At 33.8% G+C, this 17,682-nt stretch overlaps 1 protein-coding gene across 1 annotated transcript; it reads right to left on the bottom strand.

The window, feature by feature from the left end:
• Nucleotides 1-742: 742 nt before the first annotated feature.
• On the bottom strand, nt 743-6,582 carry LOC127118206 (uncharacterized). The gene is made up of 4 exons (XM_051048363.1): nt 5,945-6,582; nt 5,748-5,863; nt 2,506-2,749; nt 743-2,346 (listed from the first exon to the last, which is right to left on the bottom strand). Exons 1-4 carry the CDS (start codon nt 6,326-6,328, stop codon nt 1,018-1,020), a joined length of 2,073 nt encoding a protein of 690 aa, XP_050904320.1. The 5' UTR covers nt 6,329-6,582; the 3' UTR covers nt 743-1,017.
• Nucleotides 6,583-17,682: the final 11,100 nt, after the last annotated feature.

Below are 17,682 nucleotides of genomic sequence, written 5' to 3'. Positions count from 1 at the left end.
CTGATTCCCCAAGGTGGTCTCTAATTCAAAGATTAAGGATGCTGATTCCCCAAGGTGGTCTCAAATTCAAAGATTAAGGGTTTAAACCACTGTGGTAGATCTCTGAGCCAGCGAACTCTGAAACCCTAACGAAGACGAACCCCAAAACCCTAGCGGAGACGTGTTAGTTTATTCTTCTGCTTTTGTATATAAAAGATAAAATATTTTTCAAAAGTGTTTATGCTAAGAATGATGAATAAATGTTCATAATTAATATTAATATAATTATAATTATCAAATTTTTGTAACATAGATTAGTTTGAAGAATGTCTTAAATCTTTAATATAATTTTCAAATTCTACATTATAGAAGAATTTTGTATTATGAAAAGAATACTTGTTATTTAAATTGAGATTATCTTTTCTTCTATTCTCCTTTCCTCTTTCCTTTAATTCAAAACCCCCTCCCCGCTTTTACCCTCTCAACCAGCAGCGAATGGTTTCCGGAAAATTTTCCTCGGTACCCATCAAAACTCAACCTCCCAATGGATCGTCGTTAGAGTCTGAGCTTTTGTCGTTTTAAAAACACCCAAGGCCTGCCACCGTCTTATCCACAGACTTGAGATGCTCTTCAAAAGCACTGTTGCTTATGGGATATTCTATGTGAAATCTCGATGTGGATTTTCACTTTGACTTTACTATAGACCGAAGAGTAATCATAACGGATTTATTAAGGCATACTACATGAGGTCACAGCTCAAAAATCATGAAATTTGCACTACTTTATTTCATTAGGTGATCTCAAAAGCAACTACTCTTTGCATTACAGTATTTTTTTTAAGTGAATCCTCGATTTGACATTACTACCGTGGGTGAATAACAGACTTCTAAGACTCTAACCAATTTAAGATCGATAACGACTCTCAAGAATCATTGAACTTGCACTAACTCCATTCAACAGGGCTACAGCATATATCTACATTTTCTGGACAAGGGAGGGATCAACAAATGGAAAACATAATAAAATTCCGAACTGTAACTACTTGGAATCCAAAGAGGGTGGACCGCCCTCATCCGAAAAGGCACCACCTGCATCATTTGATTTCTTCATTGCTTCCAAAATCCCAAAGTTGCCACATACCTCTGAATCTCCTTCATTGTCTCCGTTAGAGGATACACCAGATAATGATACTAATCCCATAGCAGCGATGCTGTTTGCAATAACATTTATATCTCTTGTTCCTGTGTAAAGCCCACGGCTGCCAGCAACAAGTACATTGTTTTGTTTATCATCCAGATTGGTCAAAATTACTGGTAAAGGGTTCATCATAACCTGTTGTTGGTTGCCCTGACTTGATCCACTAATCAGCAACCTTAGAGTCTCTCTTGCACCTTTCACCACAGCATCAGATTCAGAAATTAGTGGGTTCACAAGATTTGGATGCATTGGTGGAATACTAGTTGACATTGCAGGACCAGCACTCACAAGATAGCCCTGCCCCGAAGAACAGATATCAATTACTGGGATGTGAACAATTGGATCACACATTAGTGGTGTGAAAATGGGAATCTGTTGAGAAGTTGGTAAAGACATCCTGACTAGTGGTTCAGGAAAAAATGGAGGAAAGTCCATTGAAGTACCAAGATTGAGAGGCTGTATTGGTTGAAACAGGCTAGCGGCAAGGGTGTTGGGTAGTAGAGGGGTCCCTGAGGCATGTGGCTGTGATCCAGCAAATGACATGGGAGATTGTGGAAGTGCTGCAATGGATGGAAAGGTAGAAGAAATCCCAGGTGGACACCAACAATAGTAGGGAGAAAAGAGAGGGGACACCACAGGTGGGAGGACTTCCCCACCTGCTCCAAGGCTTGATGGAACACTAAACATTCCTGCTGATCCTATAAAATTTGGAGAGAATGCATGAGTTATAGTTACTTCCGAAGCTTTGTCGTGATCAGAGGTGGATGATAAATCCAAGTTGTCAGCTGCTGGCTGATGGTTGTCACTGCGGCGCTTAATCTTCTCCCTAGCAGCAATCCTATGGGAAGACAAGTTTCTTGAAGGAGCCTCTTTAAAAGAACTTGACCTTGGACTAAGAATACTCTGGTAAAGCACTGAATCTCCCTTTGTTGTCTGTACAATATGTCGAGATCGAGGAAATTTTGATGAAGAGGGAGAATTTTCAAATGCAACATCACAGTATGTCGTGGAATTGGCAGACATTGAAGCACAAGCTGAACCATCATGACTACCTCCTGCTGTTGACCCCACAAGAAAAGCTCGAAGCTGAGTTGCAAAACAATCAAGCCGTGACTTACTAATACCACTCAACTCAGCAATTGATGGTTTCCTCTTGAGTAAATCCTTCATCTGGTTTATAGGAAAATGAGTTTGAGGACAAATATCAATAATCAATGATGGAAATTATTCAAAACATTACCAGAAATGATGAGAAATTGGGAAGATTGCAGACCAGTTATCGTGTCTAATAGCATGCACTAATTAAAAGCTAAGAATACCAAAAATTACCTTTGCAAGTAATTCAACTCCTAGCAGTTTAGATTTTTCAGAGCACCAGAAGAAAAAAGATCTGTCATCAGGAGTAGTAACATGGAAGGATCGGCCAGAGATGTCAGTTAGGATTCCCTCAACCACAACAGCAGAGCATTGGGATCTGCTAGAAAGAGTGAATAATCTCTCTGTTTTACCATCATCCCCAATGAATGAGAGACGAAGATCAGAGCTTGGAAGTAGAACAAGTGTCAAGTTACCCCTGTGAACAAGGAAAAATGAGATGTTAAGTTATAAATGTATCATAAATGCATACTAAAGAAGATAAATAACAAGAAATAAAAAAATTAATCTATTAATTTTACATAAATTGTGATGCAGAGCCTTCAAAGTCCAAAACCTTAGCCCACGATAAATTTATTTAAGAAAACCTTCCAATGAACCATATACGCTTAAGTTGCAAATAAAAGCAAAAGTTTTTAAAAAAAGCACCAGTAGTCTTTTCTCCCAATAAAAGCGGGATTATGTTTTCATCACTAGAACGTTTTCAGGTACAGAAAACCAAATGAATTTGTCGAAGTTAATTTGCCAACACTATTTTCCTTCTAATAAACATGCCTAAAACACCAAGGTATAAAGCTCCTAATAGAAGTTGAAATCATTGGCATCTTAAAAGCACGGCTATTTCTAATTTTTAACGGAATACTGAACATATCAGTTTAGGGCACAAAGGCATTTGCTTTGAACTGAAAAATCACAGTCAGTGACCAGAAGGCATGTTTGAAATAGAAATGCTGCCCCATATTAATGAAACGGTCAACCTTTCTGACTGACAAATTGAAACCTTTTCACCATTGTAAATACAAAAAATCTTCCTCATAGGGAGATAGTCGTAACCACTTTCTGCTAAATATTTTTTTAACAAGTTTAGTTTAGAACAAACATTAAAAAAACAAAATCAAATACCAAACCAAATCCATATCATAATGATGCCAAATTTTGGGGGAGAAGGAGTTCACCATAATAACATGTCAAGCATCTTAATTTAAACATGTACAACATGGAATATCATTTACATATAAAGGCAGATAATACATCGAATATCAAGTACACAAAAAATAACAGATTAAGAATATGCAAATAAATGACATGACACTAATTTGCATATAACCTAATATCCTAGTCAAATAGTAATTCCCCCCATACAAAAGCGTCAAACCTAGAGTGAAGTGATCTAAAAATCTGAACAGTAGCAATATATATAATATAGGATCATGAAACTACCTTTACTTCCTCTTATTTCAGAGATCATAATAGAATACGTCCAGTTACCTACAAGTCAAAAGATATTTTTACTTGGAAGAACATATTACCATCAATGAACTAAACTACAGACTCCAGTTATTACTAAAGATTATTAAAACAAACTACACATTGCAATAGGTTAACCATATTTCTCAATAAGATTATATTACAATGAGTAAAGAAAAATTATAAGAAAAAAGTATCCAACCGCAAAGGGATTTTCACATTGTGCTGCAGACAGTCAGTAGGACGAAATGAAAAGCAAAGTTTGCTATATAATAGATATTTTAATTGGTAATTTGGTATATAGCAGACTGAGACAGGTAAATGCAATTTCAATGTTCAGAACAGCAACAAAGTATAACAAAATGAGAAGTAATTGGCTATAAGTATAACAAGTAGATAAATCAACCACATTTATGAATTGGCCGATAGCCATATAAAAGAAATTATGCCCATATTAATTGAAGTCTGTGTTGAGGAATAGTCAACAAGAAAAACAACATTATTGAATTTGAATCTCAACTTCTTAAACTTAAACAGAATTAATAAAATTTAATTAATCATGGCTGTGGGACGATAGATTCAGTGTAAATAAACTCATTAAACATACTTGTTATAAAAATCTAGATCGACAAAATTAGGATTGCAATTGACATAATCAGGCATACTTCTGACCACTTTTCTCTTCCAGAACCAGAAGGTCCACAACTGAACCTCAGCGTTTGCTCGGCCCTAAGTGCCTTTAGCTGAGGGAATATACATAATCTGAACATCTACGGCTGTGCTCTTTCTAATGAACAGGTCATACATTAGCTCAGAAAAAAAGGTGACCAAAGAATAATAGTGTAGGCCAACATGTCTTATGAAATTAGGGGGAACAAGAAAGAATTGCCACAAAATTCTGAAGTTTATGAATACAAATCATAATACTCCTCACTAGCAGAAATTTCTAACTGAGTAGCATCAGCTCTTCTGGGGGTAAAGCCTGAGTAAGGAGTATTCCCGGGCTATCCATAAGGTATTAGCCCTCTCCCTTATTCCTCCCAACCTTGAGAAACTACAAAAGGATCCATATTCTGTTCCTTATATCTTGCTGAAAAAGCTACTACCATAGATAGAAGGCTTTAGTCATATACTTCGTTTTCTACCAGGGTGGTGAACCAGCATCTCTTGTATGGCATGCCAAAAAGGTTCACCTTCCCTGTTAGGCTTGAATGTTTGAGTATCTAGAAGACTCCGCTCACAAAACTGTTATTATATTTATATTGTGTGATTTTGTAATTTTTAGCAACTGCCTCTACTGATATGAGAATCATTTAGTTTAATCAAGAAAACGAGTATACAAATGTCTGAATTGCGTATTCAATCATTTAGAATAAATAAAAATAATTTGCTAAACAGACGCCTTAATATGAAGAAAAAAATTAGAGTTGAAAAGATTTAGCCCGAATAAACCATCAATTCAGACTCATACACTATCACATTCTCTCCAATTCAGTCCATGAACTATGCAAATATAGTAAGTAGCAGGGTTTTAAAAAACGGTCACAAAAACGCCCGCAATAAAACGATTTTGGAAGTTGCAGATACCATACCATTATCACTATTTTCTATATTAGAGAACAAATTGTTGTTAATTCACTGAATCAGTGTGGCAACACCTGCACCGACCAAAATCGCGAAAACCTTTATACTACGGCAACTGCAACCGTTTTTAAAACCCTGGTAAGTAGCCTTTAAAATATATAAAACATGTCCATCTAGTATAGGCTGTTAAGATGTTAATACTGGGTTTATATATTTACAAATTTATTATTATTACTAGTACAGTTATCCAACAAAATTAGAGAGAGTGATAATTTAGGGTCAAATTGATGTTTTATTTAACTTGCCGCCTTGAAAGGTGATAACTATAGGGAGATATCTACACAGTTAAGAAAAAATCTTATTACCTACTAGCAGTAGGACATAAGCGAGTGCCTTCCTTGTTGATCTTCCCAACGCGGACGGAAACAAGAGGCAAGCAGAAGCATCTAGCCAACATACCAACCTCCGATGGCTCAAAATGCTGCACACAACACGAAGACACTTTATCACAACCATCAGACGATCACATGGAAGAATTCATCAAACCAAAGCCTCAAGGTACCTGAATCAATTGAGCCAATAACGGATCTTCAGAAACGCCAGAAACAGTGTTCATCTTCAACAAAGGCTTCAACCGCTCGTCAGCTCGACACGCTCCCATAACTTGCAAATCAAGAGCTTGCAGCCACTCCATCAACCGGTCTTCACAATTAGTTTGCTGAATCAACAGATCGCCGTCGCCTTCTTCAACAATAATATCCGTCAACCGCTCCGTAAGTCCAACCTCACTCCTCGAACCGCCGTCATCTCCCGGCGAAGAACTATTCCCAGCGACTCCACCTCCTCCTCCTGATTCCACAGACGAAGAATCGTCGAAATTGATATCCGATTCCACAGGATCTACCCCGTCGCTATGAATCAAATCTTTTCCTCTACGATTCGCCATGTCAAGATAATTATCCGAAAATATAATCCGAAGAAAAGACGGAAATCCGTAACCCTAGCTCTCGTCGCAAAATCGGAATCAAATGCGCAGAATCGTTAATGAGAAATCACACAGTAGATACAACAGATTGAAAAAGAGATGAAGATTGCGTTGTAAAGGGATTTAGAGAGAGAAACAGAACGAACGATTTAGAGAGAGAAATAATATCTTCTAACCGGTGGTAGTAAGAGATGCCCGAAACAAATATAATTGGGCATGTTGTTACATAAATAGTATGAGAATAATAACGGTGACGTGGCGGATGTGAAATGAAATATTAAATGAGTTTTTGGTATTTATTTGAGTTCCACTTGCAGTGGTTTGTGGGGTTTCTCTGCCACGTCATCTTTGATGTGAAGATTAGGAAATGCCACATAGGAAGCTATGGCCGACCTTGTCCATCTGAATAGGTTTGAAAACGACAGCGTTGTGTAAGGACGGTGATACTGATAGGTGGGGCCGCCGTGAGAAATTTTTATAGGCATTCATTTCTTTCAGAAAATATTTGTTCATGATACTGGAATATTTGTTGAATAATTAAAATTATTAAAAACTCTATAGTTCGTGTTAGTCCATTTACTAAATCAAGAATCTCCCTCAAAGTTGCAAATTGGATGGAGTAATGCATTAATTATTAATTTAAAAATTATGTATTCAATTTCTTATAATTTAAAATAATTTATAAAACAATTTTTTATTTTAAATTTTATAATACAAAATAACATGATTTTTTATGGATGGCAATTTTATGATTTAAATTATTGTGGTAGAGAATGATTGGATAAAAACATAATTAAGGAGGTGACCATTGACGCCATATATGTGGGCCCTCCTTTCACGGACGTCTCTGTCAAGTAGGTCCCTCTAATGCTACTTGCATGAACACAAATTTGTTTTGATATTGGCACTTGGATATGGTCATAAATTTTGGTGGTCGAATTGGTTTGCGGCAGTACATGTTAAAAGAAAATTAGATTTCGCTTTTTTTATATAAACAACTTTGTATTCAAAAGCAGATATTAGGGATACTCAAACCTCATTATAAATGAGAAACATAGCAAATATCAGTTTTTGAAAAAGTCAAGAGGGTTCATTCATAAAAATTACAATGTATTTTTCCTTATGAATCTATAATAAGTCATCGTCATATGAATATTTTAATTTGGAACACATTATCTTCTACATTACCAACTGCACCATTAGAGACTACTTCGTTTATAGTCCTCCACATGCACCTGCAAACGGCCAACCATATGCCCCATGCCCTTTTGTTTGAGCTACAAGAATTCAATTTTATAATTGCCTTCATGAACTGACTAAAGCAGTTCTCCTCCATTTATATAATTATACTTAGCCAAAACTAAATGTTCTCCCACACCTTTCTCAACATAGAGCAATGTATCATTACATGATCAATGTCTTCTTTTTTCTCGAAGGAAAAAATCACACACACTTTATCATGCAGATTATGAATGATTCCTCTTTTAAGAAGTTGTCATCTTGTAGGTAATCTGTCTTGAAGAAATCTCCATCCAAAGATCTTTATTTTACATGGAACTTTTTTCTCTCATTCAGAGTATGTTTTGTCCAGGATTCTAGAATCACGCCTTCGTTTACCTACATGAGTTTTACATAGAAAAACTTAACAGAAAAATTTGTATCATATGGTCACACCACCATATCATCTTGGTACTTATTTGGATTTATTCTTATTAGCAGATCTTACAACTCTTCTTTGTCCGCAAACATTTTTGCATCCTCCTTTGATATATTTCACCCTAAGTTCCACTACCAAGTTTCACCACACCAGTTACCCATATTCCCGACACTTATTTGCTTGTTTGTACAAGCTTGGTATAGGTTTGGGAAAAGGTTCGTCAGTGGTATTGGGCTCACCCACTTAGTCGTCTAGAAAGGAATTCTTTCATCATTGCCTAATATTAACCTAAGTAATTGTAGCAATCCTCTTTCCTCAACATTACCTCTTATCTTCATAAGGACAATTCAAAAAAATTGAACTGACGATGCAAAACCAGTTAACTGGAGGGCTAAAGGTCAATCCATTTGTCATGACAGTCATCATGATAACCTGTCACCCTTCTCTCACATAAACCTGCCATCATGTGACGCCTAGGGCAAGAAGCCCGTCTCGGGGACCATGACGGCCGCCCTGTCACCAACGTCTGTCAGCTCATCCAGCGCAATTATGGTCAACGCGTCATCCAAGTGACGCATGTCACCACTATGCAGAAGGCAGAACTGTATTTTTTGTCATGGGGGCACTTCCAAAGCTCTGATTTCAACCCCTAACCACTCAATTCGAGCAGAAAAACATCATACATATTTATTCCATGTTTAATACATCATTTAGACACATACTCATCATTTATTCCACAAATTTTCACCAAACCAATTCACATGTTTCTCATATTAGGCATAGCAACATGAACAATCAACATTCAGATTTTTACATATAAATCATATACGAGTTTTAGAGACAAATTTAAACACATATTAACATCAATCACAACAATTGGGAGAAAGGTTTTGCACAAACTTTCTCCTCATCCATAAACTCATCAATGGAGGAAAAATACAACAAACGATGAAGAGGGTGAGGATACTTCACCATCTTTTATAAAATATACATCCAATAGTGAATAACTTCCCCTACCTGAATTCTACAAAAACATTGAAGTTTTTGCTTGGAATCTTAAATTTTGCTCTTACCTCTCAAACTCCTATTTTGCTCCAAATTTTATGTATTGTCTCCTCTAATTTTCTCACCAATTTTCTTTTAAAATAAAAACCTAATTCTTTTATTTTAGTTATTTCTATTTTTCCCCATCGTCTTTTGGTTTCTCACTCCCTACCTCACCAATATTATTATTATACCAATTTCCACCTCTTATCTCATTATTTCTTATTTTCTCCACTTTCTTCCATTATTTTAGTTAACTGAAATTAGTGATAAATAATATAAATTCTAACGCTCAAGTCAGTATGTGAGGGATAATAAAATAAAATTAATTAATTTTAAAATTGGGGTGTTACACTGACTTGTAAGGTTAGCACTCCAACGCCTAAGTCAGTATGTGAGAGAGAATAGTTAATTGAAATTGAGTTTGAAACTTGTTCCCCAAATTTGATGTCTTCTCTATATATAGTAGAGAGGGAATAACAAACATGTTATTTGTTATGAGTAAATTATGAAGAACCGTTGGATGCACTTGTCATTTAGATCATTTGTGTTCATCAGGATCAGAGTACTCATGTATTGAGAAGATTCTGGAAGGATTGTAATTCCTTCAGAGTGGTCAGTCAGCGGGGTTGCTATGGCCGACTCATAACATTTACCCTTCAAGCATGTGCCTATGCATAGCATGGCAAGGGTTTGTTATTTTAGTCTCGGTTATCGATCGCTCTTGCGTTTATGTTTGGAAGAGCAAAAGGAAATGTTTCAGTTTCTTGGAGATTCGTGCATTTATTGCTCCATATTTCAAACGTTTTTTTTGAATGTGACATTATTACAACTCTTTAGAACTGAAACACTTGAGTGTTGTGTGCGAGTGATTTTACACGTTTGATAGAGTCTACTCATTTTTACACGCTAGCGTATAGTTCTTGATGTAACGCCCCTAATTTTAAAAAACTATATTTTTATATATCTACGTATATTTGCATCATATGAATTAGTAGTTAATATTAATTTACGTGGTTTTATCTATGTATTAGTATTTATTGTGATATTTTGTATGCATTAGACTATAATAAACATGTATAATTTTATTTAACAACTTCTTCCTAAGATAATTTGAGTATATTATTTTATAAAAATGTAACTTTTATATATAAGTTATATTGTGATTAATTTTCCTTATGTGTGTATTTGTTACGAAAAAATAATTTTATATATTTTTAATTTAATAAAGGATTAATTTAGAATGTAATAATATACTTATATTCTATTTTTAAAAAATATAGTATTTTTATGTGAGTATTTTTTAGGATAATATTTTATTTATGAATGAGTAGAAATAAATTTTGGATAAAGTTATTTATTGGGCAAGTGAACATATTGTGTAAAGGGGTTTTCTTAATGCAACTTATGTATTATTAGGGCACCACGTGAAAATACAAAAATACTCTCAAATTCTAGAGATGCATCTCTTGACGCAGCCTGAGTCAATAGATTTTTGACTTAATATGAAAAACTACGAAGATGCATCTTCATGTACATTACGAAGATGCATCTCCTGACAGTATTTGTTCTAAAACGTGTCACCCCTTCTCCTTCCTCGCTTCTAAAAAAGCAACTCTAAACCTTTATCAAACTCTTTCAACTCACACTCTAAAAATTAATCAACCAAGTTCAAAGCTTCTTCCATCAACATCAAGTATATCAAAAAGTTCGTTCAACACTGAAGTAAACTCATAATTTGTAAGTATTTGATTTTTCTAAACTTTTTTGAGTTTTTGTATAAATTTGTATAAATTGATGATTAGGTTATGATGGTTGAAGTATTCAAAATCAAAAGTAAGTATTTATTTATCTTGTCCACGTGGACTTATGCGATATTAATGTCGTTCAACTGTTATATGGTTTAAGTGAAAAGTTGTCTAATTGGTTGTTTGTATAAAGTACGTAATGAAAAAACGGTAAATGATAAATGAAATTTCAAAGATGAGACAGCTTGTTGGGACTTTCGGGTTCATCCACCGATTACGCATGTATTCTTCTGATCAGTTATACAGAGATTAGTTGTTTGATCAATAACATCATGTATCGCTTGCTGACATTGTTTATGTCTAAACCATGACGAGAGTTCAACCATATTATTTAATCGACAATCTCTCAACTATTAAATAATATGATAGCATTAAGATTCAATACTCTGATGAATGTTAAATATAAATTTATGTCTAGAGTTTATAACAGATGATTATCCTAGATCGAGATTCAAAGAGTATTTCTCAATAATAGTTCGAATTTATAAGTTAAACAAGTAAACAAGGATAACATCAATATCAATAAACAATTAATTCATATATAATTTCATGATCATAATAAATACACACGGTACCGATGGATTACATATAATCCCAACAAGAAAGAGATTTAGCTACTCATGGTATCTTTGATTACAAATAAGAAGAAATAAAGATGGATGAGCACCAATGGTGATTTCCTGATGATTGATGTGTATCTAGCTTTTATTATTCAAGTCTAATATTCTCTATGTCTCTTTCTATTTAATGCTCTATTTCCCAAAAATTCTCCAAGAGTCCCCAAATGAAATGATTATGAAACTATATATAGTGGTTATGTTCTGCTGCTATCGCATGGCAAGTTGTTGCCTCGCCTGGTCAGCAACCTTTCTTCACTCTGAAGTATCTGCCAACTCAGCATCTCAAATCTCCTTGTCTCAATAGGCGAGCAAAAGGCTCGCCTGCGCGAGCTTCCTTGCTGCATCCACACCTGGCGAGAATGTAACATTTTAATTCTAGAAAGTATTTGACTTGTCTCGTCAGGTTCTCGTTGTAGCTTCGTTGGGCGAGATGGCTAGCTTGAGGCTCACTTTGCGAGATGGATGATTTTTGCTTCTGTTTCTCCATGTTTGAGCCTCGTTGTTGACTTGCTGGCCAAGTTTTTTCCTTGGCCTCGCTAGATGCTCGCCTGACGAACATGCAAGATCTTTTCTTTCTTGATTTGTGTTCCAATTTTGGTTAATTATGGAAATTCCTGCACAATAGCAAAGAAATCATAAAGCAACACACTTAAATGTTTCAAACTTAATCATATTCAATATTTGGGGATACCAATGGTAGAAAACGGCAATTAGAGCCAATAAATGACAAGTTTTAGTATGGTCAAATACCATCTTTTATCACTTATCAAACTTTCTCCAACTTGAATATTTATTTTTCCTCAATCAAAGTCTTAAAACTTTTTTTCAAAAGTAAGAATTCTCACCAAGCTTCATGATCAATAATACTTTTCAAAACAAATAAAGAAAATATATGGTTCAAGTGTAGAATGCACATGTGAAGGTTATGCTCATTACTTTTCTATAATCAAAATATAAATATGAATTAAGTTTTAAACATAAATTTCATGTCATACATTCTAAATCAACAACATAATTCTACTTCAATCACCCTAACACACTTATTCATAAAATGGATGAAGAACTTTGAATTTAATCATGCGAGAAGTGAACTCGCATCCAATAACCTTGCTAACATTCTGATAAATTCATGTATTCATCTAAACAATTAACTTTGAAATTATGAAAGCATAGATCACTTAATTACTTGTCCATGGTTGTAACTTGGTCGGGTTTCACAAGAAAATATCATTTCTAAAGATATTGAAATAAGGATGGTCCAAGTTAATGAAGAGCATCTCAAAATTTTACATTATCCATACTTCTATTTTCTTATTCTCTTTCCACACCTCAACATATTTTGATGCAACAATTTGATCATTTACTTTCTTTTCTTTTCTTTCATTTGTTTCTTTCTTTTTCTTTCTCTTTTCATTGCATCTTTCTTTTCCTTTTTTCCATTTTTCTTATTTTTCTTGTGCATGAAGCAACCCCTCCCCCACTTAAACAATTTTTACTTTCCTTTTAAAAATACTCTTTATTCTTGGCAAGGAACATTAATCAATATTGATTTAAGGTTTTGCTTTCAAAGAAAAACTAGAATGTATCAATTAGGATTTTTTTAAAAAATTTTGGATGAAAGACAACAAATTCACCAGGTGGTTCACTTAGTGATTTGGTTGAATTCATAATTGATTCTTTTATAACTTTTTGGCTCAAAGGGATTTTACAAATGCTCACTCATTCACTAGGTAAGATTAGGATTTTTTAGGCTCGATGGTTTTCCTCAACAATAAAAATTGACTTGATCATTTCTATGCTTCCAAAGATTTCAAAACAAATGCAAGTATTTAACATGAATCGAATGAGCTAAAACAAGAATTATCAATCATCATGAGCATATAAGTGAACAATGGACGGTTTCCTTACAATTTTTGGTTTAGACCTAAGTGATTCAAGCATGAAACATGGTTTTTGCAAAAGGGTGCATGAAATGATTTTGTATGAAGCACAAAGTTCAAATTCATGCTAACATTCTATAAAGAAATAAACATGTACCTTGCTTGTGTGCAATTCATCCAAAGTTCTTATCATCACCACTATATTTTTGTTGATTTTCTTGAAACTTGATTGAGTCTTCTTTGCTTCTTCAAGCAAATTAGATCAATCTTAAAAACAAACATACACAAAAAATTGTTTCACAAATTAAACAAACTATTTAAACACAACAAACTAATTATACATAACAAGTATCCAAAAGTCATGGTGAAAATACCAATAAAATATCCCACATTCAAACAGATGGTGTGATCATTACAGGATAAAATGAATCAGAAACCAATAAGATATATAAGGTAAATGACTGAAATCTTTTTAAAATATCACTCAATTATGGAGAGCTTTATTTACGGTCATACACACATTCTAATCAACCATTTCCCCGTCTGATTCTTCACTCGATTCTATCTTTGTTTCCTCATATTCTTCTTCTTCATTACCAGTAGTTGATGCCTCCCCTTAGTTGCATTGCCTGTCTTCAGGCCAGTTAATATGAGCCTGAAACGCTTCGGGTTCCATCACATGTTGGCTTGCCTCCTCAGGTCTCCCCATCTGCAACGGAAGTTTATACATATAATCACTATTACAAATAATATATTTCATGACAACGATTTCACCTCACGTATCGAGAACTGATGTATAATTTCTAGACACGCCCTGTATTTTCTTGTTAAAAAAAATATACAATATATTTTATCGGTTATTTGGAAAACCGAGGGATAAACTTATTCAATGTATATGATTCAAAACTCAACAACTTTATTTTATGTTCTTATCTTATTAAAAATTACACCTTCTTTAATATTTTATTTTGGAGTGTATGATTACGCCATTTTCACCTCGATTTTCTTTCCAATTGAGGTGAATATATATATATATATATATATATATATATATATATATATATATATATATATATATATATATATATATATATATATATATATATATATATATATATATATATATATATATATATATATATATATATATATATATATATATATATATATATATATATATATATATATATATATATATATAGTTTTAACTTGTAGCCTTCAGTTTCACTTGTCTAAACAACATAAATAGAACCCTAACGGATAACCCTTAACAAAAGAGCCTTAAACGATGAGAGTCATAAACACATATCATCTTCCATATGAAGATGTTATGTGTTTATTGCTTTAATTTCTTCTTCAAAGATCCAAATTCATTTTCTTTCACTTCTTCTTCATATATCTGGTACGTCAAACATCGATACTCATGTTGTTCTTGTTGTTTTTGTTTTTGTTATGTTGTTGAGATCTGAAATCCTGGAGGTTTTCTTGTTGTTTTTGTTGTTATTATTGATGTTGTTTTTGTTGATGTTGTTGTTCTTGTTGTTGAGGCCCTAAACCCTAGAGGTTGCTTGTTGATGTTGTTATTCTTGATGTTGTTGTTGATGTTGTTTTTCTTGTTCCTGTCGTTGATTTTGTTGTTGATGTTGTTATTGATGTTATTGTTCTTGATGTTGTTGTTGTTATTCTTTATGCAGCTCCCATCTTGTTTCGTCAAGTTGAGTTTATTATGTCTAATGTGTATTGTTTGTTTAAGTAACCCTTCTTTAAACATATAACCTATTAAATTGATTTTGGAATAATCATATCAAAAACTATGTTGTATGTAAACCTTATCTTACATTGATTAATGATTTTATATCATTTTATAACTCATCATTCATCTCATGTTATTTTATCGTTAAAATCTCTCCAATAATTATAGTTTTCGTTCAACTTTATTCCATATTTGTTTATTTTTCAAAGTATCAAATTTTACGCTTTCAAGAATGAATTAGTATAAAAGGAGTGTTGAATAAAGAACTTGAAACATTTGAGAGATTTTAACCATAAAAGAGCGTGAGATGGATGATGAGCTGCATAATGCTTCAAAATCACTAATCAATGTAAGTTGTTCTTCAAATACAACACAGTTGTTCAATAATTATTTTCCTAACCAATTTTGAGAAGTTACATGTTTAGTATATTGTTTTGTGAAATAAGTAATCCAAATAATATTTAATAAACTCAAAATTATTTTACCCCTCAATTTTATGAGATAACCGAGGTGAAAATGTGGTATATCAGTCGGTGAAATGACAAAACTGGGGAACATGTGTTTTCACCATTTCATAATTCTAAAAAGGTCTCCCTGGGAATTGAACCCATGACCTTTACACATACCCGTTAGTTTTTTTAAAACCGAGAGGTAAAGTGTGCATTTTTCATGACGCCCTCCATTACCTTGCTTGTGAAATCGAGGTAAAACCTATTTTTCAACTGTAGTAAAAGGAATTTTTGTAGTAGTGAATCCTGCATAAAAACAAAAGCTCGATGGTTGGACTAATTTTGGTCCCGAATATGAGAGAAAGTAGCTCTCATCCTTGGTCCCAATCATTAAAACAATGGTTAGTTGTACATGGAGGGTTTAAAGGTGCCTCTCTAGTTTCTCTGGTTCTCCTATGGGTACAATACCAAGAGATATATGCATCACAAATAAGTCTTGTGATAGTCTCATGAATATGTGGTGGTAAAACCATGTGTATGCTCATGCACAATCCCATGATTAAACCAGGGTATACCATAGGGCATGCAGGCTTTGCTCCTGGTTGACGACCACTTTACACCACCCTTTTGAGTTCATCAGCTATAGTTTGAGCCACATTTACATGTCTTACCTTTATAAGATGAAAAAGAAGGTTTGCAGCGTCCAAGGTGAAGGTAGAAGTATGGCTTCTAGGTTTGATGTTATGCAGGATCAGAAGGAGAAAAACTTAAGCAACCGGAGATAAGTCATATCTCTGATATCTAATGGGCACTCCAAAAGCATTTAAGTGAACACTTCGGCCTTCAAGCAAGATGGTGTTCGTGAGATTTTGAGTCTATCGGAATAACTAACTGCAAGTGTATAGTCTATCGCGTAGTTTTAAAAGATATTGATCCCACAAAGACCAACAGTCAAATCTATCGTTTCTAATTGTTACGGTGTTTATCTAAGGGTAATGAATTAAGAATAGAACAAGAAAATAATAAGCTTAATAAATTCGAGCATGTAATACTAGAACATGGTTTGTATCAATTAACAATACTCTTGATAGCTTCCAATAGGATTACTGTACAGAGCAATATTTTCTACCTTGAAAAAAATTCAATTAAACAGGAACTGTCGCTTTCGCATATTCATAACCGAATTTTAATCTTTAATATATACCGTCCATTGTCACATATGACCGACGCTAATTGCGTCAAACTAGTAAATCCTATTTTAAGGAATTATATTCTTTATTTAGTTGAAAAGTGATTTTGATTGGTAAGTTTAAATAAAAAGGGTCCATAGCTTCCGCTCAGGTGACTGGGTCCTAATCGTATAAGCGCGCACGTTCGCAAACAATTTTAAAACCTTCTTCTAGAAATATTAAACCTCCTAAGTAATTAATAAAGTGCTTTCGTGGTATTTACTAACCAAAACTAACCAATTTTAATCTTTAGCGTCAGACGGCTTTCAATCTTATCTAACATTATCATTATCCTACGTTCGTAGTAGCGGATTTAATTAATTTATGAAAAATTGCGTTAAAACCAAAACAGCCCAAAATTGTAATCCTAAAGAAATAACGGACAGAGTACCGTCAAATGACCGGTCCTCACATTCTAGTACGAATAAATTAGCTAGACATGATTACGGTAAGTAAAAAGGCATTTGGTTTAGATTTAGAATTAAACATAACGACGGTTTTAAATAAAGTGGTTTAAAGGCAAAGGTGAGGAAATAAAATGCGATAAATAAAGTGTGGGAAAATAAAGCAAAGATAGATAAAGCAATTAAAGCATAAATAAAGTTGAATAAAATAAGAATTTGCTCCAATTGAAGACTTGAATCTGATAAAATGCGGGTAGACAGAAATAAACTTCGACGGAATGTAAATGCGGGAAGACAAATAACTTCAAAATAAAAGTGCTTCAAGCTTGATACACGAACAAAATGTGATAACCCTTTGATGTAAGGGGTTAAAGCTCTAATGATATGAATTTATGACTTATGTTGGTACTAAGCTTGAATGCTTTGGAAATCTAAATAAATCACGATTTATAATGATCATAAACCCTAAAA

The sequence above is a fragment of the Lathyrus oleraceus genome, chromosome 2 (genome assembly GCF_024323335.1).
Source record: "Lathyrus oleraceus cultivar Zhongwan6 chromosome 2, CAAS_Psat_ZW6_1.0, whole genome shotgun sequence".
NCBI classification, from domain to species: domain Eukaryota; kingdom Viridiplantae; phylum Streptophyta; class Magnoliopsida; order Fabales; family Fabaceae; genus Lathyrus; species Lathyrus oleraceus.
The sequence above is the reverse complement of the archived record's forward strand: the minus strand, read 5'-3'. Positions and strand labels throughout refer to the sequence as shown.